Source organism: Asterias amurensis, chromosome 6 (assembly GCF_032118995.1).
Source record: "Asterias amurensis chromosome 6, ASM3211899v1".
Taxonomy (NCBI): Eukaryota; Metazoa; Echinodermata; class Asteroidea; order Forcipulatida; family Asteriidae; genus Asterias; species Asterias amurensis.
In genome coordinates, this window is record NC_092653.1 from 23,821,240 (window position 1) to 23,848,569 (window position 27,330).

Consider the following 27,330-nt stretch of genomic DNA (forward strand, 5'->3'; position numbering starts at 1 on the left):
GTAGTCCGAACTAAAATATAGCTCCATATAGGCCGTGTCCGAATTGGTGACTGCAGCTACACGGCTGTGGCTGATGACCATACGTTGAACATAGGTCGTTCCGAGCAACACTCTTAGCAACGGCCGTAGCCGTACCATTTTAGACGCAGTCATCAATAAAATAGCTATGCAAAAACAAATGATCTATCCCTTTAATAATGCTCGATGCAAACACCATACGAATTAATTGCATGTTCTTCTTGAGTAAATGTCAACATCAATGCTACATGAAGAAAACCAGATCAGGTCATTCAACGACTTATATTGTCATGTATACGTGAATGTGATGTAACGAGTACTTCTGAACCCTACGGTCTGACTCTAGGAATTCAACACTACGCAACGATACCATTAACACCTGGCAATACAGAAGTAAAGAGCGCTGGAGTGTCAATGTACGATGTACAACCTATCACTTCTTAGTCGGTACATCAATGACAAACAGAGGTGTGAGTTTCCAGTATCTTTGAGCCAACCTGAATTTGACCCAGCTATAGATTTCATGAAAGGCACTGACAACCCAAGTGTTCACCTTAATAGGTACTGGGTGGGAAACCCAGTTTGGGTGCAGGAGTTGATGGGTAACTTTTGGGGAAACACCCATTGCAACAATTCGCCGCCTCTATATTACTTCTATATACATTGAGCCTTAAGCATGCCTGAAATATCTTCCACTCCTTTGGAGTATGCTGCACCGACAGCCAAATAGTCGCACAGGTTATCATGATTCAACATTCTTCACATTTGGACGTATACGTACCTACTCCTGTATGAGGAGAAGCATTTATGGTTAGAAGTGTCTTGCCTAAACAGACAAAAAACATCGTGACCGGATTTGAACTCACGATCAGATGACTCGGTCATCGGAGCTCGAGTCTGTACACTTATCTTAGATTGTTGTCAGAATCCAGATTTGGAAGTGTGTTGACCTTGTTACGAATGCCAAATATTGCCAGGAACATTATAAGCCTACCCGAGCCACACCCGTGCAGGCTTCATCACCGGTCAATCTAGACCAACTTGACAGCTTTTGGGTCGAAGCTTGAACGTTTTTTGACCTTTTCGTGGTCATGTTAATGAAATCCCATATTGTTGGAACGTCCATCATTGCCAGAGTTATTACCCTACTTTGACTACACCCAGGCTTCATCATCACCGGTCAACCAACACAAACTTGACAGCCTTGGGGTCAGGGCATCTTTGCTAAAACTGGGTCCTGGCCGAACGAACGCCACTCGGGTTCAACCAACCCGCTCCTTGGTTTCATCTCGAAGTTATTGTTGTCGGATGGAGGCACTTAAAATCCTCCTCTGCTCATCTTGTGGAGACAGAGTGAGGATGAATCGCGCCACCTCTAGTACCTCTTGATCTTGGTCTCTTGACCTCTTTGAAGAATTCTTAATTGCGAATAAAATTATACATCGTGTGGATTGTGGAATCCAATACACGAAGCATTGCTCGAATAATACAAATATCGCTGTTGGTATTTTTCTCATTTATGATTGTTTAAAAGAAAGGTTCCCTATAATATTTTAGATGTTGTTTGTGTTACGATTTTTTTTCTCTCCATTTTCGTTGGCGATTTATATTTAGAGTGCTTGATTTTCTATATTGTACAATCCTGCCCAATGGTTATCAATACATTTAACTCGTCTCGGACTTTAAAGTGCTAAAAGAATTCTCATTCATACTATTGGTTTGTGTCAATCGTCAATGCTTTTTCTGTTTTCTGAATTCTGTATTGTATAGTCTTGTCTTGAGTTGATGACATTGCCGAAAGATTTCTGTAATCCATATAATTATAAAGCAATCTCGTGTGTTCCACATAGTAATGCTGGTATTCATCAAAGTTAATTTGGTATTTACACGCAGTTGCCTGAGACAACCTTTGCCACACAAATAGCAGGAATACCCGAGTCTGTGCCTTCATACCGGCTGGTAAGCTTTGCCCGCTATGTGCAAAAATCATATCTTGATTAATCATGCACTATGAAGCGAAGTGTAGAGAAGTAAACACATAAATAACATCTGCCGAGCAGCAATTATTTTAGGATTTATTCCCTTCCTGCCTTTCTTAAAGAAAGAGAAAATCCTACCTCGACAATATAATTCTTTCTGCAAGGACATGCGATGGCTATAAATAGATCAGCGTTCAATGCATGAACGGTCGTGGCGCCCTTCCTCATTCTGTCTGGCTAGTATGTTCGCCATTTCTTCTCAATGTCAAGGGTAACCAAAGCAACCGTTTCACTAAGCATGACGTATTTAAGGCTGATTAAAGAAACGCTAAATCGCTTGATTTACGGGTGAGTTGCTGTCTTATAAATACCAATTTCTTAGTCTGTAGCTAACACGCAACACGCATTGGTAACACATACAAATAATCTACTATTTAACAATCAACTGTCATGACCTTAAGAATGAAGAAACTAAAGCATTTTTCCTAAGCAAAGTTGTCCCTGTAAATGGGAAAAATTTGCATGGTAACAATTAATGAGTGTCATTCGCGGGCCTACAAAATGCACGTGCTTACTCGTCACTGATTGGCTGCTCCCTTTGCATGTGCTTTTGCATTGCAGAGCCCTTCCAGAGTTGGCTACGATGTTAAAATTTTCTGCAAGGCCTACAATCATCCCACCAAAATGTTCTGCCCTTGAAGATTTGTCGTTCTTGGGGTATACTAAATTGGATTGCCATTTGCAAAAGTTATATACATTTAAAACATACGTACAAACTTGTGTGGCAACTTTTACAACGTTTGACTCTTTGAGCGGCTACAACAAAAATAGTCATAAGAACAGTTCAAAGTTCGTGAGAAGAGAGAGAGTAAGAACTACTGTTCACCTCAGCTGTACTGATCGGAATTAAATTGCTTCAACGCTGAAAGTGGCATCACTGAGACTTAAAGTATTACAATCGCTTGGTGATGAATAGTTATTTATTAGCGAAGCAGCACGCCTGCATTATCTTCTAAGTTGAAGTCCATAAAGAATTACCGTTAAACCCGACTTTTTCTCACCGCCCAAACACTTTTTTGATAGTAATTGGAAAACGGCCGACCGGGTAAGTATGGCAATAAAACAGCAGCGTGTGCCATTCGGTCGTCGTCGCTGTAATTAGTGGACATATCTCGGCGTGAATTGCCCACGCCGCAGTACTCAAGGCCGTTGATTGATAGTCTTATGGTTGATATGAATATTGGAGATTTTGTGAAGTGCAGGGACATATAGTAGCCGTGCATGATGCTAGAGGTGGTTTGGAGGCACGATTTGTAAACATGGTGCAAAGTTGTTTGTAACAGTGCAGAATGAACCATTTTCGAATGTGTGAATCTGAACAAATTTTTTCGCATAATTCCGTTTATCGATATGCATATTATATTTAGAAACGGATGCAGGTTTTAGAAACGAAAGTAGGTTTACCAGACTAAAAATCACTGTTAAACCTACTTTCGTGTGTTTTGTTTTTGTTGTGGGTTTTGAGCGAAACGGCAAACTGCACGCGCACCGTAACGAAATTCCACTGTTAATTACCTGGGCTAGCAGTGGTGCCAAACAAACGTACATTTTAACCAGCCATACCTTTTGAGCGAGAATCAACCCGAAGTTTTACACAGCAACAACGGAGATGGTACACAATTCCTACATGTCATTCACCGGTTATGAAGTGCTTACGGGCCAAATGTTACTACATTAGTTCTGCTATACCAGGCAGCAATCGGACAGTTACTGATTTTGTTTCCCTTTTGGTTCATGGTGTCTGAAACTAGGTTAACATAGTTATTGGACTATTTATATACACACTACTATTTCCACCATAATCCCGTATGATTTAGCCTATCCGACATGCAATCGAAAAAAACATACACCCCGATTAGCTTCTTATTTAATACAGCTTTACGAGGATCGTGGGCTTCATCCATACTTCGAGCCTACCGGTCGATTGACCCTATAGACGGTACAGCTGCAAATACAAATCCTCGCTCAGTGCTGGGATTCTCGGTTTTTATTTGACCGTGTAAGCTCAATTTGTTCATAAAGAGTACAGTCATCGAAAAAGGGTTGTTTTGATTAATACTGCTGTTGTTTTTTTGGATGCAGTCGCTTTAAATCATAAGAAACATACAACTTTGTTGGATTCTGTATTCAAAAACGTACATTTCACGTAATAACGATTTTAATTTAATTCCCCAGCACAAATCATCATCGTAACACGAACGTGAAACTACTTTGCCACGGCTGATTAAACTCATATCAAAATCACATATAGAACCACAAAGATCGCGGTACAATAATTAAACATTTACATATTATTGTATTTATATTAAATCACGATTTAAGTTGTCTGCTTTACAAGATACCTGTATAACACGCCATGACACAAAACCAACATAGGCTCGAAAATCGAAGGTCTTTCATAGGGAGCAAAACATGGGAACATAATCCATGCAATCGATAATGCAGTATTCTGTTACTGTAAACTGCCTGTTAATAATTTTCATTGATTGATAATTGACAAGTCTAATTTCTGTTTTTGCCCACAGGCTGTATGGCGTCAGAGGCAGAGGGTCGACTGCATCATCAGCTGTTCGAAAACGGTTACAACAAGCGCCCTCTACCGGTGGTCAACGCCTCAGACATCCTGACTGTGTATTTCGACTTGGCTGTCACACAAATAGTTGATGTTGTGAGTATTGAATTATTAATTTGGTCCATTTCCAGATGTGATGTAGTTGTAATTTCGAACATTCGAGTGGTCACGAAGCATAAATATCAACGTATACCAAAAGTTTAACGAAACAATATAACAACCATTTGAGGTAGGCCTACTACTTTATGACAGGTTGATCATGGGTTGACAACCTGCACACTGCTAATAACATTGTACCACATGAACGGTGGCATTATTTTGAGGTACAAAATCCAACAAACTTGAATATGACCAATTATTATGTGTAGGGATAAGACACAATGTATAGTAGTAAATAACAGTTCAACTAGTTTGAAAAATGCACGAAGAAGAGTCATTTTTCTCCCCGATTTCTGTATGTCATATCACCCTTTAGGTATACGGACGTAAACATAATACGGCGAAAACCACACTGACTGGCAGACACAGTTACATGCACCTGTCTACTTATTCGAGACACTAGCGTTTTAATGTGCTGGTTTTTTTCTTCTTCTAATTTACAGGACGAGAAAAATCAGGTCTTTACGTCAAAGGTTTGGATGAAACAGGTTGGTACCTACTATGAACATGTGCATAATAAAAACCACTTTAGCATTTCTGAAAATAGTAAGAGTGGAACATGATCAGCTAAAAGTTCAATGTTCTCCTATTGAAAGTCTTAGTCTTAAAACACTGTAAAATATGTTGTTGTGACAACTAAACTAAAAAAAAAACCATAAGGGCTACATTTACGAACACGATTTGGGTTGAGTTTGATTTGTTTTCTGCCATTTAAAAGTCATCCTATAGGAAAGTCATATTCTGCATGGGGGAGAAATGTATGATGTCTTTGGGGTGAGAACAGGAATAACGTTGTTTTTTTCAGGAGCCATTTTTTTTTTTTTTTTTTAAAGTTTTGTCCCAGTAATAATATCGTTATGACCATCTATTACTGAGACAAAACTTGTGTGTCGGAAAACAGGAACTCTGTATGGCAGTCTTCTGGGTTCACAACGAATTATTTTCCCAATTAGGGACCTCGCAAGCTTGATAATTTATTGTGCGTAATCGTTCTTAATCGCTTGCATTTGGTAACGAGTAATCCCGAGTGACACACGGGTACCCGTTCCTCGGTTGGATAATTACTTTGAATCATGACTGTAACTAGTGCTGCTTTAAATTAATTTATGTTGTGATTTACTTGCAGGTTTGGACAGATCCAAAGCTTTGGTGGGATCCTAAAGACTTCTCTGACATCACCAACATAAAAGTCCCTACACAAAAGATATGGATTCCTGATATCCTTATATATAACAAGTAAGAACAAGTTGGCATACATTCTCTTGGGGGCGCTGTGTAGAAAAGTTATCAATCAAAAGTTATCAACTCTCTGCGAAGGACCAATATTGAAACGAGGACAAAGGCATGAGTGCAAAACAAAATGAATGCTTGCAAAACTGAAATTGATGTTGGGATTTAAGTAAGGTTCGGATCTGGTTCTGTTTCAAGTTTTCAAAGCACCGTATTTCATATAGGCAGGGTCGTCGTTATAATAGTAAAGTATTTGCTCTTTAATACCATGTGTAACGAAACACTTATCTGATACTAATTATCTGTATCATGCAAGAAGAATTGAGAGCAACCTCGTTCCAATTGGTGTCCGATCTCACCATACAATTCCACAGGATGCCTTATTCACACAATAACGCAATGGGAATGGGGTAAAAGTAATAGAGAAGTACAGGGGACGACGCAGCAGGTTCAGGTTCTCTTCTTTGTCAGATTTGCGTTCAAACCTTCGTCATTTCCATCTCAAAGTTGATGCATATTGGGTTAAGAGTTAGGATAAGAAGAAGTTATAAAATGGCACAGCTTCAGCCAAAACAATATTATTAACCGACAACTTCACTTTACATTTCAGCGCTGATGGGCCGTTCGGCATTTCCTCCAAGACATGGGCAAACATCAACTACAACGGGACAGTCACCTGGTTCCCGCCAATAGTCTACAAGAGTTCGTGTCGTATCAATGTCCGGTACTACCCGTTCGATGAGCAGAACTGCACCATGAAGTTCGGGTCATGGACCTACGACGGTGACGCCCTGAATCTGTTACCTCTCAAGCAGGAAGCCGGCAGGAAAGACTACTGGGAGAATGGCGAATGGGTCATGAAAGAGTCGCCGTGTTTTAGAAACGTCAAAAAGTACCTGTGTTGTGAGTCGTTGTATATAGATATAACCTGCCACTTCATACTGCGTAGGAAGCCACTGTACTATTTCGCCTATTTGCTGATGCCGTGCGGCCTGATCTCCTTCAACACGGTCCTGGTATTCTACCTACCACCGGACATCAGCGAGAAGATGGCGTTGTGTACATCTGTATTGCTGTCCATGGCCGTGTTCCTCCTGTTGGTAACCCAGCAGATCCCGGCCAACGCCACTGACTTCCCGCTGATCGTCAAGTACCTGTTGTTCACCATGGTAGTGGTGTCCTCGTCCATCGTCTTCACCGTTTTCATTCTGAACATCCGGTTCCGATCTCCCCAGACCCACACCATGCCCAAGTGGGTACGGTGGCTCATGATAGACACACTACCCAAGTACCTCTGGATGAAGAGACCGGAGCGGTACTCTTTGAGGTACCGCAATGTCGGGGTCAGCATCACACGAGATGCGCTTGGTCCGTCCAACTTCCTGGACACGAGGAAAATCGTCATGGAGAACAAGGGCAATAACTACACAGTGCGCATGCGTGCTGAGCTGGACAATGATGACGAGTCGGATAACGACTTACAAGGTGATTGTCCAATTGGGGAATGTAGACGTGGCCAATTTGGAATAAAAAACACAGTGATAGGAAACAACCGGTGGATGCTGATGGTGTCGAGCAAACCGGTCTTTAGTCGACATTTATATTCATGTCTTGTAACTCCATGTAAACCACTCTAAAAAGTACTTATCACCCTAAGTTAAACAATCAATCGGTAAAATTTCAGTTGCTGCTAAAACCAAAGTTTTCTGGTCTACAGCAAGTGTTATAAAAATATTAACTGCCTCTTTAACACACTACATATCCATGACATTACACCTCCAAATGTTTCAATCCATTGCTCTTTATTGGCGCAGATGTGTGACTGACAACCAGTCTTATGCCAGACATATAAACTTTATGTCTGATCAATGTGTAGTCAATTAATAATGAGAGCCAAAATTAATAACCAAGAGGTACCAAATTAATCTACCGTCCAGCCACGACCTGGCTGCGTTCATTTATTTCCGTCTTAAATGCAAGCAAATAAAACTGGTTGCTGTCTGAGAAAGAAGACGATATGTTGGCGCTCCGAATGACACTTCTTGGTGGCATTTCTTCCAAGGAATTTTACAATTTTAGAAACAAACACGCGCTGATTAACCTGTCAGTTGTGTGATGAGAGGCAACCGAAAAGTTAACGTAAGTCGTTAAAATAATGCACTACATAAGCGGTATATATTCGCATTTTAGCTTCGTTCGTTTTAAAAACAGTATCCTTTATTGGACGTTAATATTGTTTCTTTCCAATGCAGGGTTCATTCAAATTGTATATTTAACTTTCAGATAACTTCGGAATAACTATAACTTCATGTTTTTGTGTTATATTTTTTTTCGCAGGAAATATGCAGCCATTGCGGTACTTGCCTACTGGACATGTAGATCCAGAGTGTACCGAGGCCATGATTGTCAACAATGCAATTGAAGAGATCATGTATCTTACAACAAGATGCTCCAATGAGGAAGACGACAAAAGGGTAAAATAATTGTTTTGGTTGTCGCGATATTATTGGAGTATCCCATCGAGTTGGCCAAGCGCACTGGTGTTTCTTAACAGCAGAGTGTGGGTTCGAATCTCGGTCTGGACACTTGTTTTAAGTGAGGTTCCTCTAATGCTTCGAAACCATTATTGCTTCGTCCTTCGGATGGGGCGTAAAACCGTTGGTACCGTGTGTTGTATAATACACGTGGAAGAACCCATTACACTTATCTATAAGAGAATTAGGGGGTTGTCCTCGTGTTGGTAATTGCTGAGTTAAAACACAATGTAAACCTTTTATTAGGTGATAAGCATTTTGAGTTGCCCTATGAGAAACCTACATACATAAATTAATTATCATTATTAAGGCCGCAGACCCGAGAAGAAACGGCAAATGAGAATGGCGCGACCTAAACGGTCAAATGTTTCCAGCAATTTTATGTTGATTTACAAAGCAGCATGTTCATTTATGTTCATTTACAAAGTTACTGTTCTGTTTAAGATTCTACACGATCACGTAAACGATATTCGATTTATGCGACACTACTTTATACTAGCCACACTAAAGCTCAATGATTGTTTCGACACCTTGTTACAACCGAAAGTTCTAACCACACAAATTCGTTACTTCATGTTGGTTTATGTTACAAGAGTCCCATGGAAACTGAGTTTTCCCCGTGATGACATACCTACTATTATTAGGTCTTTTCCCAACGAAATGTTAATTGATTGCTCTTCCCACCTTGCAGGAGAAGGAGGATTGGAAATACATTGCTATGGTAGTGGATCGCATCTTCCTCATCGCCTACCTGTGTGCCGTCTTTGCAGGCAATGCGGGAATCATATTCGAGTCCCCTCACGCTAAGGAGTTCTTCTTCGGTGCATGAAGAAGAGGAGTCCCCTCACGCTAAGGAGTTCTTCTTCGGTGCATGAAGAAGAGAAGAATCTCTGATGTTGAACAGACCCTCCTTAATTAATAACAGTGAAAGGTGTATAGTCTCATCCACAAAAAATGCTTCCGTTTAAATTCCTATCAACCAGGTACTTTGATGCTGAATAAAAAAGTATAAATAACACTGACCTTCACATTTTTTGACAGCTAGGCCTACTTTTATGATAAGCATCTAGGCAATCTCCAACATGTTTTTTCTTGAATTTGTGTTCCTTTCACCGATGAGTGATTAGGCAGTGTATACTCAGTGCTTTCCCAAGTTCTACGGCTGTGGAGAACAAAATCCACAGGCTATGTTCAGCTGCAGTTTTTGCATAAAGGCAAAGTACCGATGGTTAAAATTTTCGAAAATAACATTATATTGATGCATTATCTTGCGGTGATTTTCCATTACACATTATACATAGACTATTATTATCCACATTTTCTGCTAAGCGTAGGTTCTCTAGTCGTGTGGAATTATATTGCTACAAAAAACCTCAATGTATGAAACAAGTGGATATAATTTACATATAAATAATATATATATATATATATATAGTCCTCTTTTGAGCTGTGCAGCGAAACTTCGTTAAAAGTGTTCTGACTGTCTTTGAGACAATGGTAAGTTATGTATTTGTACAAAGAAGTAAATAATTTTGAATTAGCTTTTAACCTGGAAGAATTTGGATTAAGCAACCTAACAGCAAGCACAGATTTCGTATACGATTTCGTATATCTTATGACGATAAGAACCAATTGCTAGCCCATGAAAATGACTTCTTGGATGCAGTTTTTTTTTTATGCCGACGGTGGATCTGAGCCCCTTCAAGGATGAGATCTTGAGCAGGACAATGTCTCGGGATATGTCGTAGCGGGCCATTTGGCCCCGTATGAGGTATGGTTAACTTATAAACGCATGCGAATGTGTCAGCTTCATACAATAAGGGTTCAGTTGATCCTGACAATGTGTCAGACATCCCAAATGAGTAGGGACAAGGCTGTCAGGTGTCAATATTGGATTCGATTCAACTCCAGACCGGGAGTAGTACATTGAGCCTTGATAAACCTCCCGTGATCAGACATTATCAGCGTTCGATTGATCCAGAACTTGGTCTAGGAGGATCCATTTGACCCTGGATAAGTCTCACATTGGAAGCTCATTGACCCAGTTACTGGGTCAATGGGTATCCACTTGACCCTGGATAAGCCAACCATAATCCATTAACATCCCATTGACCCTGGATAAGTGTTCCATGCGTTAGATCATTATTTGGGATCAATTGACCCCGTCAGTGGGTTGACCCCTTCAGTGGGCTAGTGAGTATTCGACTCCGGATAAGTCACACATGTCTAACAATATCACATGTCTAACAATATCAGTGTTCGACTGACTCCTTCACTAGGTCATCGGGCATCCCGTTGACCATGATGATTATCACACTGTATAAGATATTATTGTTGGTGTTCGATCATCTCCGATAATAGATCAGTGACTATCCACTTGACCCTGGTTAGATCACAGAGCAAAGATATTTTGTCTGATATTGTCGGGGTTGGATTTCCCCATAATTGGGTCAGTGATAGTGCCACATTAACCGAAACGACCCAGGTGTATGATCTTGCCAAGTTCAAATTGACCCTCCATTGGATCAAATATTATCTCAGTACTAAATTCGGTATAAGGATACCATGTGACAACAATCTGACCCTCAATGGTTCAGAGAGTATACTTATTTCAAATTTACCGGTTTTAAGGTCAGTCGTCGATCTGAGGTACAAATGTTCAAGTGTGTCTGAAATCGTATAAAATGTGAGGGTCGGAGTTCGACAGGGAGTTAGCAATATTAGTCTACATTTTTCATGAGTTAATAAAGAATAAGTCTAAATACTCTATTAGCTGGTCGCCATGTTGGTTTACAAAATGTATATTCACAAAATACGAGAACCATCAAGTGAGGTTTTTAGGTCAGCCCAACCTGTATATGAGTCCCTAAATTTCAAAGACCCTTAAGAGTTACAATGTAGACTGTGAATTGCATTATTTTGTGATGGGTTACCTTCATGCAAATCTATTTCAATATCTAAACTTATACGATCAACTCCAAACTGCTTAGAATAAACCTCTGGTTATTTTGGGATGAGGATCGTGTTCCCTTGAAAGGTTGCACGCTGGATTTGGTATTGGGAATCATTCTTACTTGGACAGTTTTACTGTTTCTTATGGAATACCATGTACTTTACTAATATCGTGACCCCATAACATTGCTCAGTATTAAATTGAAAAAAGCCAGCGGCTGCAGGCAGCCGAGCGTGCACGTCACCGCGGGGTCCTCGCGAACTAAGAACCACCTTCCAATTACAGGTCATCAAGATATTCAATATTAAACGAAAAGTATGATGATTATTCTTTAAATCGTCCACACTAGCCGAACATTTGCTGGAAGAGATGCTTTAATTAACAATTCTTGACCATGGTTCATTGGTTGATGTCATATGACCTTGATAAATGGCACTGCCATTTACCTTGGTAATGACAAAACGTTCAGCATGTAATTATGCATACCCGTGACTAAGCGGAAAGAAAACCGCAAAATTAAGATCTGTTTTTTAGTAGGTCAGACCCACTTCCGGTCAAGGACGGTCACTTTCCGGTTTAGCACGACCCAATTCGGTTCAAATGACCGATTTACGGTATATTAGCATTACCCGTTTCGGTTCAAAATGGCCCATGGTTCCATAATATGCAAAATTTTGGGTCAATCAGACCATGATTCCTGTTCAATTTAACTAGAAAGCCGGTTTATACCGACCCAGCTTAGTTTGACTCCCTGGATTAATTCTGAACCTAGGATTAAACCAACACCCCTGAAAATAGAAAAAGCTTTTTAAATAAGCTATTTTAATATCTTATTTAAAAAACTTGATTTTTATAAGAAATAGGCTAATGATATGTGCTACATGTGCACGATGAATAAGTATATTATAATACAAATATTAAGATTGTAATTTTGATTTGACAACGCCCTTCCCTTTTCTTTAGTCAAGTTTCACACTTTGGAACTGCAAGGGATATCAAAGTACAAGGAATACATTACTACATAATTCAGCATTTCAATGGTAAGTACCCGAACGCCCTCTGTTGGCGATGGTGTACACAGATGAGGTACGCACTCAGTTATCTCCGAATAACTTTTTTGTCTTACTGTTCTTGTTTCTTGGGGGTGTTTGATTTAAAATTAAAATATAAAAAATATTTCAAGCTTGAACACATCAGTAATATTGGGTCATCGGCATTTTGGGGTAAATTTTAACGTTGCCAACATTTAATGGAGATGTGTAACACACGCTCAAACGCTCAGCACGAATGAAGGATTGAACTATAGAAGTGTGTTTCAGTGTAGTTTCACCTTTACACAAAACTGCCTGAAGTATTACCCTGCTATGAAAAGTTAAGTTACAAACAGTATAGGTAAGACGTTGGCTGGTATATTTCTTCTTTTTATGAAACTGTGCTTTGATTAGCTAATGATATTATTGTACGCAAGCACTCCTGTATGTTATTGCTCATTTTGGGGAACAAACACGTTTAGATACAACCTTTACTTTGTTACAACTTGACATGTCAGTTAATACTAACAGCTCCTGTATGATTATAGAAGCTAAGGATGTTACTTGGATATAAGCCTAAATCATGGCAAAATTTGATTAATACTGTATAAATAATCATTCTGTCCAGATATTTATGTTAAATAGTTTCCGTAGACTTATTTCATGTTTTTCTTTTTTAAAGGTCCTTCTTAAAGGTATTTGCAACTTCCATGAAATTAAAATAATAAAATGTTGTGCTTTTCGCACTCTATCCTGAAAATGAGCTGATCATCGGAGCAATTATTTATAGAAAAAGTGTCTCAGATTTTGAAGGAAGTACTAAGGATGAGCGAGTAACATCATATTGATAAGACCCACAAGCCGGCTAACAACGTATCACCGCCGACTTTGAAAGAGTAGGGCTTTTGGCCCGTTTAAAAGTCTAACCTTTTTGATTGGTAAGATGCTGGAGGTTAATTTTTGTTCTCAGACTAATGCAAGTCTGCAGCCTGAAGAAAAGAATACACAGCCTGAACATAACTCAGGGAGCTGATGATATGAATTGGTATTTCTGCTATATACAGTCCAGTGTATAGGATGGAGGGAAACATGTACCTGGAAAGACATTCTAATGAGACGTCGACATTAAAAAATAAAATTAAAAAAATGCACTTGTGTTAAACACAGTGGGTTTTACTCGATTTAAAAGTGATGTTTAGAGATTGTTTTTCCATTTTCAGAAGGACTCTATTCATTGGCAAACGAGTTCATCACGAACTCAGTTTGACCTTGGAGCCCCTCTTTAACCTTTACATGCAGAATACAATGTTTAACCACAAGTGGACTCAAAGAAAGTATACCACAGGGCCTTGACTCACACTCTATAATCATCTGAATGGTGCCATACTCTGAAAGTCTACCTCAGGTTTACATACACCACGACAGAAACCAACTTATCGCTTATGGCAGATGCTCTAATCCATTTGATTACAAGGCCTAATTAAGCCATGGGAGGAGGATAATTTGCCGATCTTTGGTGCTCTTGCCTCCCCACTTATCCTTCAATAAACGGGTAAGGGTTCTGTGTCCTCGGGTAAAAGGTCCCGTTTCGATCGGATATCAGCTGCTGGCAGTGGGGGTAATTCCATGGTGTCATTGCCCTTGCCGTTCACCGTGAACGGTGCGCTGGCCTCTCGGGTATGGTCGTGCGTGGGACGTATGGGGTAGTATCGGTGATGACCTTCTTTCTGAGCCTCCGCTGTATTTTTATTCCATAGTCTGGCTCTTCCTCTGATTAATCAATCATCAATTATTGACTATTATCAATTCCATTGCCAAAACGTGTATTCATGGACTTTGTCTATTAAGTCGGGTACCCTGTATCCATTGCGTTGATGGAAATTGCCGTAAAACGAACCAGACTCCTTCCTACTCAGTCCATCAGTGGTCAACTAAAATGACCACAGTTAACAATTTCTACAATGTTACCAATGAACATCATCTGTAAAAGCTGAACAAAATAAAAATTGTGTTCCAGACAGAAGGTTGGAAAAGTGTACACAGCCGCAACAGGTCTAAGTAAATAATGTACAAATTGTGTTTCAAGAAACCCGAGTTTAAATGTTTCAATTGGAGTAACTTCGGCAACAAACATGGCACTCGCGAAGTTTTTCTCAAACAAAATACTCATGTTGCTGCTTACGACACTCTGTTGAATCGCAATGTTGTGCGGAAGGTCATAAATCGTCCTCCTGCCGGGCACCCGACTACACCTAATCATCGCATCACACAGAGCAGTCTCTACCAGTTTTGAATATTGACCCTCAGGCCAAACTGCATATGTCAAATTAAAGTGACCCGACACCGAATAAGGTCAGGATGCTGCTCATGTCAAGTTTCAAATTAGAGAGATAATCTTCCAAAGACTGAAGTTGTTTGCCGAATATTTTGAGCAGTGTGTTTTGTTCTGGTAAGCTAATGCATAAAAATGCATTTGATTGAAGGCACAAGTAAATAGATAAGCGTTAGCGGTCAACCTAATTAACGCCATTCTTTAATTGCTTTTAATGTATATAGAGATTACACAACAACGCTCATGTTTAATTGCTTCAAATAGTATAAATTGTTTCCACCTATGGGCAACCTTTACATTATCTTAAAGGGAAGGTAACTATTCAAAACAAATATTAACTTAAAAACTTACTTGGTAACGAGCATTGTAGAGCTATTGATAATATAAAACAAGTAGAATAGATTTTGAGAAAGAGGTAATTTCTCACTAAAATAATAAAAGACTTCTAGCCAGAAGTCTTTTATTCCTATCTGAAAGCACACAAATTCGTCCAACAAGGTTTTTTCTCTCATCATTTTCTCGCAACTTCGATGACCAATAATTTAGCTCAATTTTTCACAGGCTTGTTATTTTCTGCTTATGTTGGGATACATCAAGTGAGAAGACAGGTCTTTGACAATTACCAAACGTGTACATTCCCTTTAAACACTCAACAATGTACACACAGTCTTACATTACAAAATGTCCGAGAACTTCCGTTTTCTTCATATAATGTAAAAACTGTTCATAGAGAACTTTTGCATAACACGACTGCATTCCTACAACCCATGAAAACAAGACGGATAACGAGGACACACCCCTAGGGTTCTCGGAATGTATTACACGAGATGCATTAATTGCCTCTAAACCTTAGTGCGAATGACAATGAGAGCTGTCAACTGTGCCAAGACGATTGGTTTTGATTACGATAATTATTTTATGTCCATTAAGAACTAGAAAATGTGGCATGGTCTCATCCCATTTTGGCGCAGAAATGACACCACTCTTGATAAAGGCAAATGACACCACTTTCTTAAAAACCTGTTTCGTGGGTACATCAAGAGATTCATAATCTCATGAGACGAATCTCTACAGTCTAGCAGGGACTCAGATAAATATCTCATCAACGCCATTAAGGTTTCTTTGGGGAGATGAATGTAAGAAATTTACATATTATTTAGAAGTTATGTAAATTGACATTAAACATATACTGAGTGATCTATGAGTGGCTGTCTTACAATGTGTGCAGTATACACCTTTAAAATATTGAACAAGAATTGAAGGAACTCTCAGAATTGAATTCATTTCTCGCGAACGTGATTTTTATATATACGATTTATTATACGGCAGTCCACAGCGCTTTTAAACTGAGTATTCGTGATTTTCCCAGAAATTTCTAATAACGAATTTCACACGTAGGTCCCTATTAATATTGATCAGTTAAGTGTTTCCCATGGAATGCGCATGCGCGATTTGGATTGTTATTTTAAGTATGCAAAATAGGGAATGACCTTCGTGTCGGAAGTGTTGCTTCATGGAAACGGGATGGAAAATTATCTGCAATATACTGAAATCGTTGGCTGCTTCACATGCATATTTCTGCCCGGGCTGAATTAGTTTCTAACTCAAACTGAGGACCACAGACACCCCCTTGAGAGTTGAATCTTGACGATAAACCCAATGAATGTACAGCGCAACCTCAAACGAGAAATACCAAAATATTTACCATTAAAAAGACACCTGGTTGAGGTAGTTAGCCAGCGTGGATATAAAGTAAAGAATGTAGGAAAGATAAAAATTGCCATTGTCCCACATCACTGATTTCTATAAAGAACTAACCGAACCGGGTGGATCAAAAAGTGTGTCGAACGAAGTGTGCACCACGGAACAACAGAGGTCCACATAATCTAGAGACATGAAACACTATGTGGACTTACAAACGTCCACACAGTGTTGTAACTGTGTTGACGGATAGGATTTTCCTAAGTGTACACTACATAACAAAGGAATGTCCACAGAGTACACAGAGCTGCTGGTGTTGGGAGTGTAGGCTTCTCAAACAGCTCATTGACCTTATTCAACATTACCTCATTCCTCTTCGGTTCCGTCCCTTCGTAGGGAATAACATACCCCCTCCCATACCCTTATTATAGTCCAACGTGGGCAATATTCATATTCATATTACGAATATGCTTCTTATTGTAGTCTCAATGGACCTGTGTTAGTGTGAATACGGTCAGCAATTTAAAATAAACAAAACATTGACTCCTTGCACTCTCTCCCATGATACCAGAACTCCACACAGTCCCGAATGGAATTGGTCACGTTCCATGCACTACATGCACTATATTAGGCCCTTTAGCAAAACCAAGCTCATGTAAAGTAAACATTTATTTTTCTAAAAATGCGGACAATGTGCCCCAAATAAAACAGAGTAAAATAAAATAGAATTCTGGGCACCATCGATTTCGAGGACGCTTTAAAGACACTGGACACTATTGGTAATTGTCAAAGGCCAGTCATCTCACTTGGTGAATCTCAACATATGCATAAAATAACAAACCTGTGAAAATTTGAGCTCAATTGGTCGTCGAAGTTGTGAGATAATTATGAAAGAAATAAACACCCTTGTCACACGAAGTTGTGTGCTTTTAGGTTGATTTCGAGACCTCAAATTATAAATCTGAGGTCTCGAAATCAAATTCAAGGAAAATTACTTCTTTCTCGAAAACGATGTCACTTCAGTGGGAGCTGTTTCTCACAATGTTTTATACTATCAACCTCTCCCCATTTCTCGTCACCAAGTTAGGTTTTCTGCTGATACTTATTTTGAGTAATTACCAATAGTGTCCACTGCCTTTAAACAAAAAGAATGTGAAGGTTTCATTGATCAACATTTCTCCATGGCTCGTCCCACTTTGACCCAATAAATAGAATAATATCGGCCACGGATCCATAATTTTTCTATGTCACGGCATTTTTTCAATATTACACTTATACACCACAGGGGACTTACCAGTGTACTTAAAGTGACTACAAAATTTAGCTCCGGTAATCCGTGAACGCCTTTGAAAACTTTCAACCAAGTCTCTGTTTTGCAAACCATATTTTTACAATAGAAATTGTTGCCGAATAAGAGTAATAAAATAAAATAAAAAAACAAGGTCTGCAAAATCTGTTTTCGAAAAACAAGGTTTGCAAAAAAGATAGGCTCGCAAAATCAAGCTTTGCCAAATCAATATTTTCAACCAATAGGCTAATTAGGTAGCAATGTCAGCAGAACATGTTATTGTTATACAGCTTGGATATTTTGTTCAACCCACATCTGATCTTACATCTTACTATTTACATGGATTTACGATGTAGCAGACAATAGCGGGGGACCAGTTAAGAGTATGGCAATTGTCACCAGCCGCATGAGCGCGGCTTTTGTGTAAGTCAACTTGATCGTTCTTAACAGCCTCCTTATATTAGTCCTGTGTTTTTTGTAAGGCAACAAATGTTCTTAAAAACACGTTTCCCTGGACGGAAATTCAGTTAATTTAGAATTGAAACTAAAGAATAAGATAAGACAAGTATAATAGATACATTAAACATAATTGTTTTTTACGACACAGGACCTTTATGTAAAACAGCCGTGTGCTGATATTCGTATCCTGTTTAAAGATATAAAAATTTCAAAAAAACATGATACTGTTTACGCCTTTTAATATTAACGTAAGAAAAGTTTAAGTGAAAAGTTTAAGTCGATCAAAAGCTGGTTCGCAAATTGATTTTGCTCTTCTAAGTCTTATAAACATTTCATTCATCAAAGGGTTTCAAGTAACTCCTTTAAGGTGTCTGGAAAAGCAATGATATCGTCTTATGGCATCCAAGTCAGCGAACTCAAATAGAGCACGTCTCAGTCAGTATACATACAAGTCTCAAGTCCCCATGAATGTTCACTTGTCAGCTGTGACAGCTTTAATCCCATAGAGATACACAAGAGAATTGGAAGCGTCGGCGATCCGACCGCGTAAGCCGTAAACCAGATGGTTAATTCCTGTACTTGAAAGACGACTCCCTTCAAGCCAAATGTCAACTATGTAAAAACGGGGTCGCGAAAACAAAATTACGGTCATATGGCTTGTATTTTCTCCCACTTAAAAGATAACTGTGGCATTGCTAATTTAAAAATTAATAAATTTAACCTCTTAAAAATATACCTAATCAATATTAATAATATCCCCCTCCCGGCAATTATTTGCAGCCTAATTTGTGCAACCTACAAACTGAATAAAGGCCTTTTGTGTTTTCGCATTAATTAGTTCTGAGTCAGTTGGCTAAAAGAAAGAACAAAAGAAATCACCACGGGAGCGCACCAACAAATTTGTGGGTCGGATACACGTATGACGTCATCTGCATTTGTTTGTCATGAACCCACGTGTGGGAACCACACGTTTGAATTCGCGGACGAATACCAGGCTGACGCTCAGAACCAATAGGCTACTCTCAAACTAGAAAGTTGCGTTGCAAGACAACGTCAACACACATCAGTTATTGTTTGCCTGAAAGCAAATTAGTCGCATATTATCACAACTAACGATGATACTTTATTGCTAAAATAGAACGTGAACTCGGCACTCGACCACTTTTCCTGTCAAGTTTGCTCAAATAACACAAACGCATGTGCATTAAAAGTTCATGTGGTTATGAAGGATACAGAAACACTAACACAATGTTGGCACATTTAATATGCACTGAGCTGTTATTCTACAAAGCACTGAAACGGAACAAGTTATGGGAGAATTAATATTACGCGCAGTATGATCAGTACGTTCGGTTGATTGATGTGTCGCTTGCTACCGCAAGTTTTATGATTATCATTTGCCAGCTTTGGCTTTAAACAACAAACTGACACCAACAATCAGCACCAAAATCTCCAGATTGGTATATCTCATGGTCCATGACTAGCTAATGTAATATTCATAATTGAATTGTGTATTCACTGGGTCGCACCAATCAGAAAGTATGGGTTATAATTGGGACTGTACCTCTATGATAACTAATATACACGACCCATATCCATGTACTTCTATGAAAGAGGTAATTTTTCTTTGGGCTATGTTTCATTTTATCGCGTATACCTATTATAAACTAAATGGACGAAACGTACATTTTGTATTTGTGGAGGTGATTGTTTATTTGTTTGTTTGTTTGTTTGTTTTTTATTTGTATATGAATTTTGTTTTCATCGGTTCTTTGTATCCAGTTGAAAACAGACCTTAAGATCTAATCTACTTTCATGTCTTGATTTGATTTCCCTACGCAGACCTCAGGCAATGGACAAGGGTGTCTTCTTCCTTCAACTTGTCGCCGAATGGCGAACGAGCCGTCAAATTAATTACTGTGATGTCCCGCCGATCGTGGTTGGCGAGTCAGGGTCGGTGATTGTCCTTCAGGCCACCAGGTTACACTCCACGACACGGTCAACAACACACTCCTGCATTCACTGTACTTGATGTACAGTAGCGTGGTTAGCGGAATTGATGTGTTATAGAGAAGACGGAACCTCCTGATACCACGAGGTGCGAGAGGCACAGGCGCATGGTTAAGCTACACACCACACCGTGTACTGCTCCCCAGTAGTAACAGTACTTGCGGCTCCTAACATCTAGGTTACGAGTGTTGCACTCATTAGGAAATACACGATAACATTCCCGCATCGATCGCAGGAAACCCGTACAGAGAGAGATAGAGAGCGCAGAGAGTAAAAGAGACAAGAACCCCAGCGGTGTCATTACACAACGCACTCCCCGCGCTGCCACCGCCGGCCGGAGACTGTCATGTCCTAATAAAAAAAAATGCCACCGTACTGCGATATTGTTCTTCTCAGAGATCCGCCAACCCTCAGATAGCTCCGGCAGTCCAACATGACAACTTCGTGTAGTACCGCTTCTGCACCGGCGTCTACGTTTGCTCTTTTATGAAAATTAAAATTACTGGACAGTAGCAGCTGTGGAGGAATTCATTACGCGGGGACGGCCGGGCACACATGGATGTTTCGTTGCGACCGACATCTGACGATATATTGGTTGGAAAGTTTTTGAACGGTAAGCATCAGCTGCTGCACGTGTTGTTCACAGCGACCTCAGGCTGGTCAGCAGTTGTGGGCAGCTATGGCAGCGCTTTACAAGTGGATGGCGTTAGTGCTCTTCATAGCAATTCTGGAAATTCAGGGTAAGTTCTTTGGATCGATTTTTTTTATAGAACCGATGAATCAAAGGAGAATACATGCATATGCATTTCAATTTGAAAATGGCAGATTGTTTCGACGAATAGAGTACACTGATGCATTGATGTACATTAATAATATAATATTATAAAGATATAGTTTGAAAACATAGGCCAACAAAAGACAATTGGGGTTTGCAAATGCCTTAAAGGAACACGTTGCCTTGGATCGGTCGAGTTGGACTTTGAAAAGCGCTTGAAACCGTTTGTTACAAAATGCATATGGTTAGAAAGATAACTTAAAAGTAGAATATAATGATCCACACAAACATGCCTCAGAATTCCACGGTTTTCCTTTTACGTCGCGAAGAAACACGGTCGGCCATTTATGGGAGTCAAAAATTTGACTCCCATAAATGGCCGACCGTGTTAGTCGACGAGGTAAAAGGAAAACCACGCAATTTCGAGGCATATTTGTGTAGATCATTGTATTCTACTTTTACAACATCTTTCTAATCATATGCATTTAATAACAAACGGTTACAAATGCTTTTTATAGACCAACTCGTCCGATCCAAGGCAACGTGTTCCTTTAATGGTGACGTGTTTTTCATAGAAGAAGCCTACGACACACTTTCAAGTTTTGTATCTTGGTATTTATTTTTTCGTTAAATTTTGTATGTCTTTATTTATATTTCTGTGTACCAAGATCATTATTTGATAAACGCTGCAGTTAATGTGGTGCTCCAATATGACACGTCAAATTAACAAGTAGACTCGTCACTTCATTCCAGTCCATTAGGTCATTTCCAAAGAAAAACAAATAATTATTTGGAAATGGGTCCGCCCATTACGTGCACATTATCATTACTCACGAATGAGTAATTCCCTGGAACATACTTTTCTTGCGGGAAAGATGTGGGAACATTTGATACGCTGCACCTGTGCAGAAAGTATCATTTGAAGAAAATATCAACATGCTTCAAGAATCGGTGGACCACCCAGTTGCACATTTCAAACGGCAAACACATTTGTTTCTTTCCGTTGACTATACTATGTTATCAGAATCATAAATATTTCAGGAGACAACTACATACAAAAAAAGGTTGGTAGCCAGTTTATGTCACAGGTTTTCGAGGACTAATTTTGTTGTGTCTGTTTTCTTTCGGTTTTTTTGGGGTTTTACTGCACATTGAACACACAGCATGGTTGATATGTGCGCATTTTAAGTCTTTATTAGTATTATAATTATTAGTGTGTTAACAGTAATTATTGAACAATGGCATACATCGTTCAAAATTTGTAGCACATCCGTGCAACGATTCACTAATTGTCGCCATTTCATATCATGCAGTTTGATCAATTAAGACGAAATGGTGCATCTTTATTTGCAATAATAAAACATTCTCGTGTTTGTCAGATAGATAAAACAAGGTATAGTGGTAGCACTTAAAGACTAACCAATTGCGTAACAAACTTTCGTAGCAACAACTATATTCATCAGATGCAAATCTGATGACGAACTTATTGCTACGAAAGCTTATGCAGTTTTTTTTAATGTAATTAGCAGTCACAAGTGCTACCACTACTTCCCTTGTTTTATCTTTATTTGCTGAAGTTCTTTGGTTTTTAAGTGTGAGTGCACACAGAGTGTCATAGCTCGCTCTTGTATTTTCCCATTAGTTGTACAATTAAAACCAGTTACATAATGTACGGATGGATTCATCACGAGATGTTTCCAACGAGCGAACCTCTCGTTGTAAACCACATTCACTTCAATCAAAACATCCAAGGATGGGATTAAGGCGTAATCATTTTTTTGTGAAGAACGCATCCACTGGAGGTTGTGGAGATTGTGAAGAGAACCGTGGACTTAACCTCGTATCCACAGTTGAGCTCCAGGTGGTTTTACGCAACGGTGATTGGTTATTGCAGTGTTCCTTCTTGATCATAGATAAGACTTGTAGATTTGCATTGTGGTATGCATATTATTAGTAGATTCTTTTACATCATTCATTTCACTCTCACAGCAAATGCTAGGTTTTATCTAAGTTCATCGAAAATTTTGACAAGTGTGCGATTGTGTTCCATTCATACGAAAACCAATTAACAAAGACAACGTTAATCTTAACTGAAATTCAAAGGATTCCTAAAGATCCCCAGAAGAATACGCGCAAGGATTGGCTGGTTTGCAGAGTGTCTATCAGTAATGATGACACAGAGAGCGACCAGGCCTTTTCCCCTTTATAGCTTCGGTTTTACCGTATAATCTAAGCGGTAGGAAAAACAAGATGGCTACTTTAATTAGTCTTACAACTAAATGCCGCATTTTGTTTGGTGGAATAATTATCGTAACAGCAACACTATAAACAGCAATTACTCCAGTAATCAGCATACAACATTATTGTGCATAATTTAGGTAGTACTATTTAATTGCAGCTTTCAGGTTTTGCCGTCAGCAAAAAGGGTCGCCAACAAAAGCCTTCTTTGAAAAAGCAATTTAAAATGATTAAAATCATAGAAGTCTAACCTATTTTTGAAAAGAACAATTAAATCAAAATTACCTTGGATAAACATCCAGGTCTGTGGAACAACAACTTCAATGTTTATTTTTTTTTGTTACAATCTGTTGCTAGCTACAGTTTCAACCGTCGAGCACAGATGGCAGCCAGGCAAAATGGCGCCAATGTAGTCAGGAACAATAGGAAGGTACCAACCCATGCTACACTGTTTTGTTTTGGTTCTATAGTTAGATGTGTTGGTTTTGTTACTACAGGGACAAGGTTGTTGCAGCTGTGTTGACCCTTTGGTTGAACTGGTCATCAGAGGGTAGTTCGATCATGTCCTGATTAAACACATAATAAGTAGGTATTGAAACTTTGCATGGTGGAAGTATAATGGGAGGTTTGCGGCAACACAAACCTCTTCTAGTTTAATTCATAATACGAAAGCAACGAGACGAAAGCAACGAGTTTAAATTCGTTGTTGCAAAATTATGTTCATAATCCTACATGGTTTAATTTATCACAGAGAAACACTGTGCGGCATACGGGAGTACACTATGACACCACACTGCAAAAACTGGGGTGTTAAATCGATTCTTCCTGGAATCTATATGTGACAACACCAACATAGTGCTTTATTCATCCCCCATTACTATATCGTTGGTGAAATTAACACCGTGTCGGTGTTGTCACATCTAAAATACCAACAGAATCAATTTAACACCCCAGTTTTGCAGTCCCATGGTGCTTAATTTGTATTTTTGCTTTCCTAAAAATGTTTTCTCATCAGTCTGTAGTTTGTTTACGTGAGATCATCTCAAATACTTTACCATGTGAAGTTATGTGCAATTTCCCATAGATTCCCAACTTAGTCCAGGAAATGTTACTGTCCATTTCAGTTTATTCTGTTTTCGAGGAATTATACAGAGTTTTTGTTGTGATGAGCTCGCATGATGCTGATAGCATTACCATCATAGGTAACGTTTCTTGAACACTTAATTATAGTTGCTGAGAAACGTTTGTACAATGAGAAGCATTTTGTTCAGAAGTTTGGATAGCTAAACGATCAGTGCCCAATTGCATGGAGCTGCTTAAGCTCGAAATGCAGCTAAGCACAACAAATGTTGCTTACCAAAAGAAAGGTTACGCGCCAAACTACAATGTCACTTGTACAGATTGTGACTGGTATCCTGCTCGTTTCTGATTAGCAGACAATTGTTAAGCAATATTTCTGCATTTTGGGCCGAATTTTGAACAACCTGAACAGACTCGTCGGATCAAGGAGCCTCCCCAACCTGACAAAGCTTATGAACATTCATTACAGGATATGGATTCAAAAAGGTTGAACTGTAACCAACTACAAGTTTGGACAAATTCCTGCAAATGTTCCAAATTGGGTAGCTATTCTCTAATGGGCACTCAATTAGCTGAGTATGAACCCAGGTCGAGATGAAACCCAGCCCTGACATATCGATCCGGCAAGTGGCTCTCTGCGTGTAACCTGGTGGGTGGGAAACACTCTGGACCCAGGAGGTATTTCATATACAGTATGCATGATCTCGTCATAAGGGTTACATTAAGGGCCGAGTTACCAGACGCGGTTCGTTAGAACGGATACACTAACGTGTCGACGTTTCCTGTCTAATGAAAATGTCGCGGAGCTTAAAATTGAAATGTTCGAAAGCAGCAAAAGGGAAGTTATGTCTCGTTACCAAATAGAGATATAGGCTATAAGATACAGTTACTTCCTAGGATGCTATTATTGACAAGCAATGTTCTTTGCAGGCATTTTGTTACTATTTAGGCCTTTATTCGGAAATGAAGTCACGCGGTCCTGCAAAGAGACACACTTGATTCGAGTGACTGGATGAAACAAAATAATCGCTTACCCGGTGATTTTGTTTCTTTTTTTTATCCCAAGCGACAATTCCAAATGAACCCTAATTCCAAAAGAGGAACAAGGTAATAACGTTTTGTGGCCTAAAACAACCTACATCACTATTATTTTAATATAATATGTTCGAATCCAACCTGAGTAAAAAAGCCTATATATTGTTCACAGAACTGGGGGACGACAGTTCTGAAGTTCACAGTGCTTATTACACACATCGGTATGAGTACAACCAAATTATATACCACTATTAACATACTAGTAGTTTGTACTTTCCAAGCACAAGCTGATCTTTGAGACTAAAACATCATCACTTTAATTCTACATAAAAAAAAAAACCAAATCGAATTACAAGAGCTCGCTGGTTTGTTTCGGCATAATTCATCAGAGAAATGGATTTCCAGAAACTGCACATTTTGTTTTAGTAATTTGTAATACTATAGTGTTTTAAGATGTAACCCGCGGTCATCAATGCGATTGGATTTTAATAATAACTTCAGGTAGGTCAATTCCACCCCGGGCGGCAACTTCGCTGAATTATTATGTGATTCAGCAATCGTATAAGAAAGATGAATATGTTTTAAAACCTTAGTCAGGAGTAAGAGTAGGCCCTATTGGTAACAACAACCACTCATGATAAAAAAAGGTATGGAGCTTCAACAGTGCCATGACATTCTATCTAGGTATAGAGCTAGGAGTTAGCGATTTCCACGAGGACAGCTTTTAATACAAAGTGGGTCCACGTATTTAACTGGTAACACTCTGCAGCTTGTGTTGTACAAACGTACAAACACAGCACATGGCTTCGATTTTGCGAAGTGCCTATTTTTGTGCGCGCAAAGTAGACCATGACTCAAATCATTTTCCAGTTCATTAGATGCGCAGAAGTGGAACACCTGATTGAATTAACAATTCTAACAAAAATCAGAAACAGAAACGAGGACCTATAAAAAATAAAGCTGATATCTAACAGGAAAATAAGTGACATGCTTTTAAGATTACCGCAGTAGCTATAGTATTTTGAAAGAAAATCGTGAACAAATCGGCAGAAATGGGTTAACAGTTTTTTTGTAATGACACTTGTGTCATCCATTAATTACGAAACACGTCACGAGTCCCACAGTAAGCGGGTGAGCTTATCCCCAAATGGCTAATACAAGCTTTCATAAACACAAAAATTACACTAGCCTACAAAAATAAAAAGTAATATACATGAGCCTTGGCCAAATGGGAGGGGGGGTTAGGATTTTCGTTAAAAAGAACCTTCCCAAGCGATCCTCTTACTAATGTCTACAATTGAAATGGTTTCGCGCTTCCGCGTTAATTATGGTACGCCTACGCCACAATAAGTTGTACTAATTGTACATTCCCTTTTAAAATTGAAGTTCACAGTTTTTTAATTAGTTGGAAATTGTTTTACTCAATTCAATTTGAAATCTCACTATTTCAGACCGATACAAAACACAACATTGTTCAGTATGAGATACATAGCAGAGTCAGTGAAATATAATTTGAGTATTTCGAATGCCACAGTGAGCCTGACATGAATGTAAAAAAGAATCCCAGACCTTTATGGTTGCTTGTAGTACTTTTATTGAAAACTACATCAATTAATTATTCTTGCAAAAACAACAGATAGAAGTCAACTTCAAGACTGTTAAATTTTACTGCACCAGTTAGAGTTGTTCGCAACTCTTATACCAGATGGTTTTATCTTGATTTATGATATCTGTCAAAGAAGATGATTTTGTTAAGCTTGATTTGCTCGTTTCATTTTGATAGCGCACGACAGTCCCGTAAACAAAACACGAGGACAAGCCACTAATAAACCTTAACAGCTTGTTTTTCATGGGAATAATTACTGGTTATCGTAAA

The 27,330-nt window shown here is 39.0% G+C and overlaps 2 protein-coding genes across 4 annotated transcripts in view; both read left to right on the top strand.

Moving 5' to 3' along the window:
• LOC139939037 (neuronal acetylcholine receptor subunit alpha-2-like) overlaps nt 1-13,277 on the top strand; it is a 34,848-nt gene extending 21,571 nt beyond the window's left edge. The window contains exons 1-7 of one of the 2 annotated variants that reach the window (XM_071934752.1): nt 1,932-1,977; nt 4,583-4,725; nt 5,232-5,276; nt 5,915-6,024; nt 6,629-7,503; nt 8,356-8,492; nt 9,244-13,277. In XM_071934752.1, coding sequence (XP_071790853.1) covers nt 4,588-4,725; nt 5,232-5,276; nt 5,915-6,024; nt 6,629-7,503; nt 8,356-8,492; nt 9,244-9,381 — 1,443 coding nt within the window. In that variant the 5' untranslated portion in view covers nt 1,932-1,977; nt 4,583-4,587 and the 3' untranslated portion in view covers nt 9,382-13,277. Of the gene's footprint in view, nt 1-1,931; nt 1,978-4,582; nt 4,726-5,231; nt 5,277-5,914; nt 6,025-6,628; nt 7,504-8,355; nt 8,493-9,243 lie in introns of those variants that run through there. The other variant, XM_071934751.1, reaches the window with a different exon arrangement.
• A 7,378-nt stretch (nt 13,278-20,655) lies between these two features.
• The window catches only part of LOC139939137 (neuronal acetylcholine receptor subunit alpha-3-like), a 51,149-nt gene continuing 44,474 nt past the window's right edge, over nt 20,656-27,330 (top strand). For both annotated transcript variants that reach the window (XM_071934887.1, XM_071934888.1), the window contains exon 1: nt 20,656-21,066. In XM_071934887.1, coding sequence (XP_071790988.1) covers nt 21,006-21,066 — 61 coding nt within the window. In that variant the 5' untranslated portion in view covers nt 20,656-21,005. The remainder of the gene's footprint in view (nt 21,067-27,330) is intronic.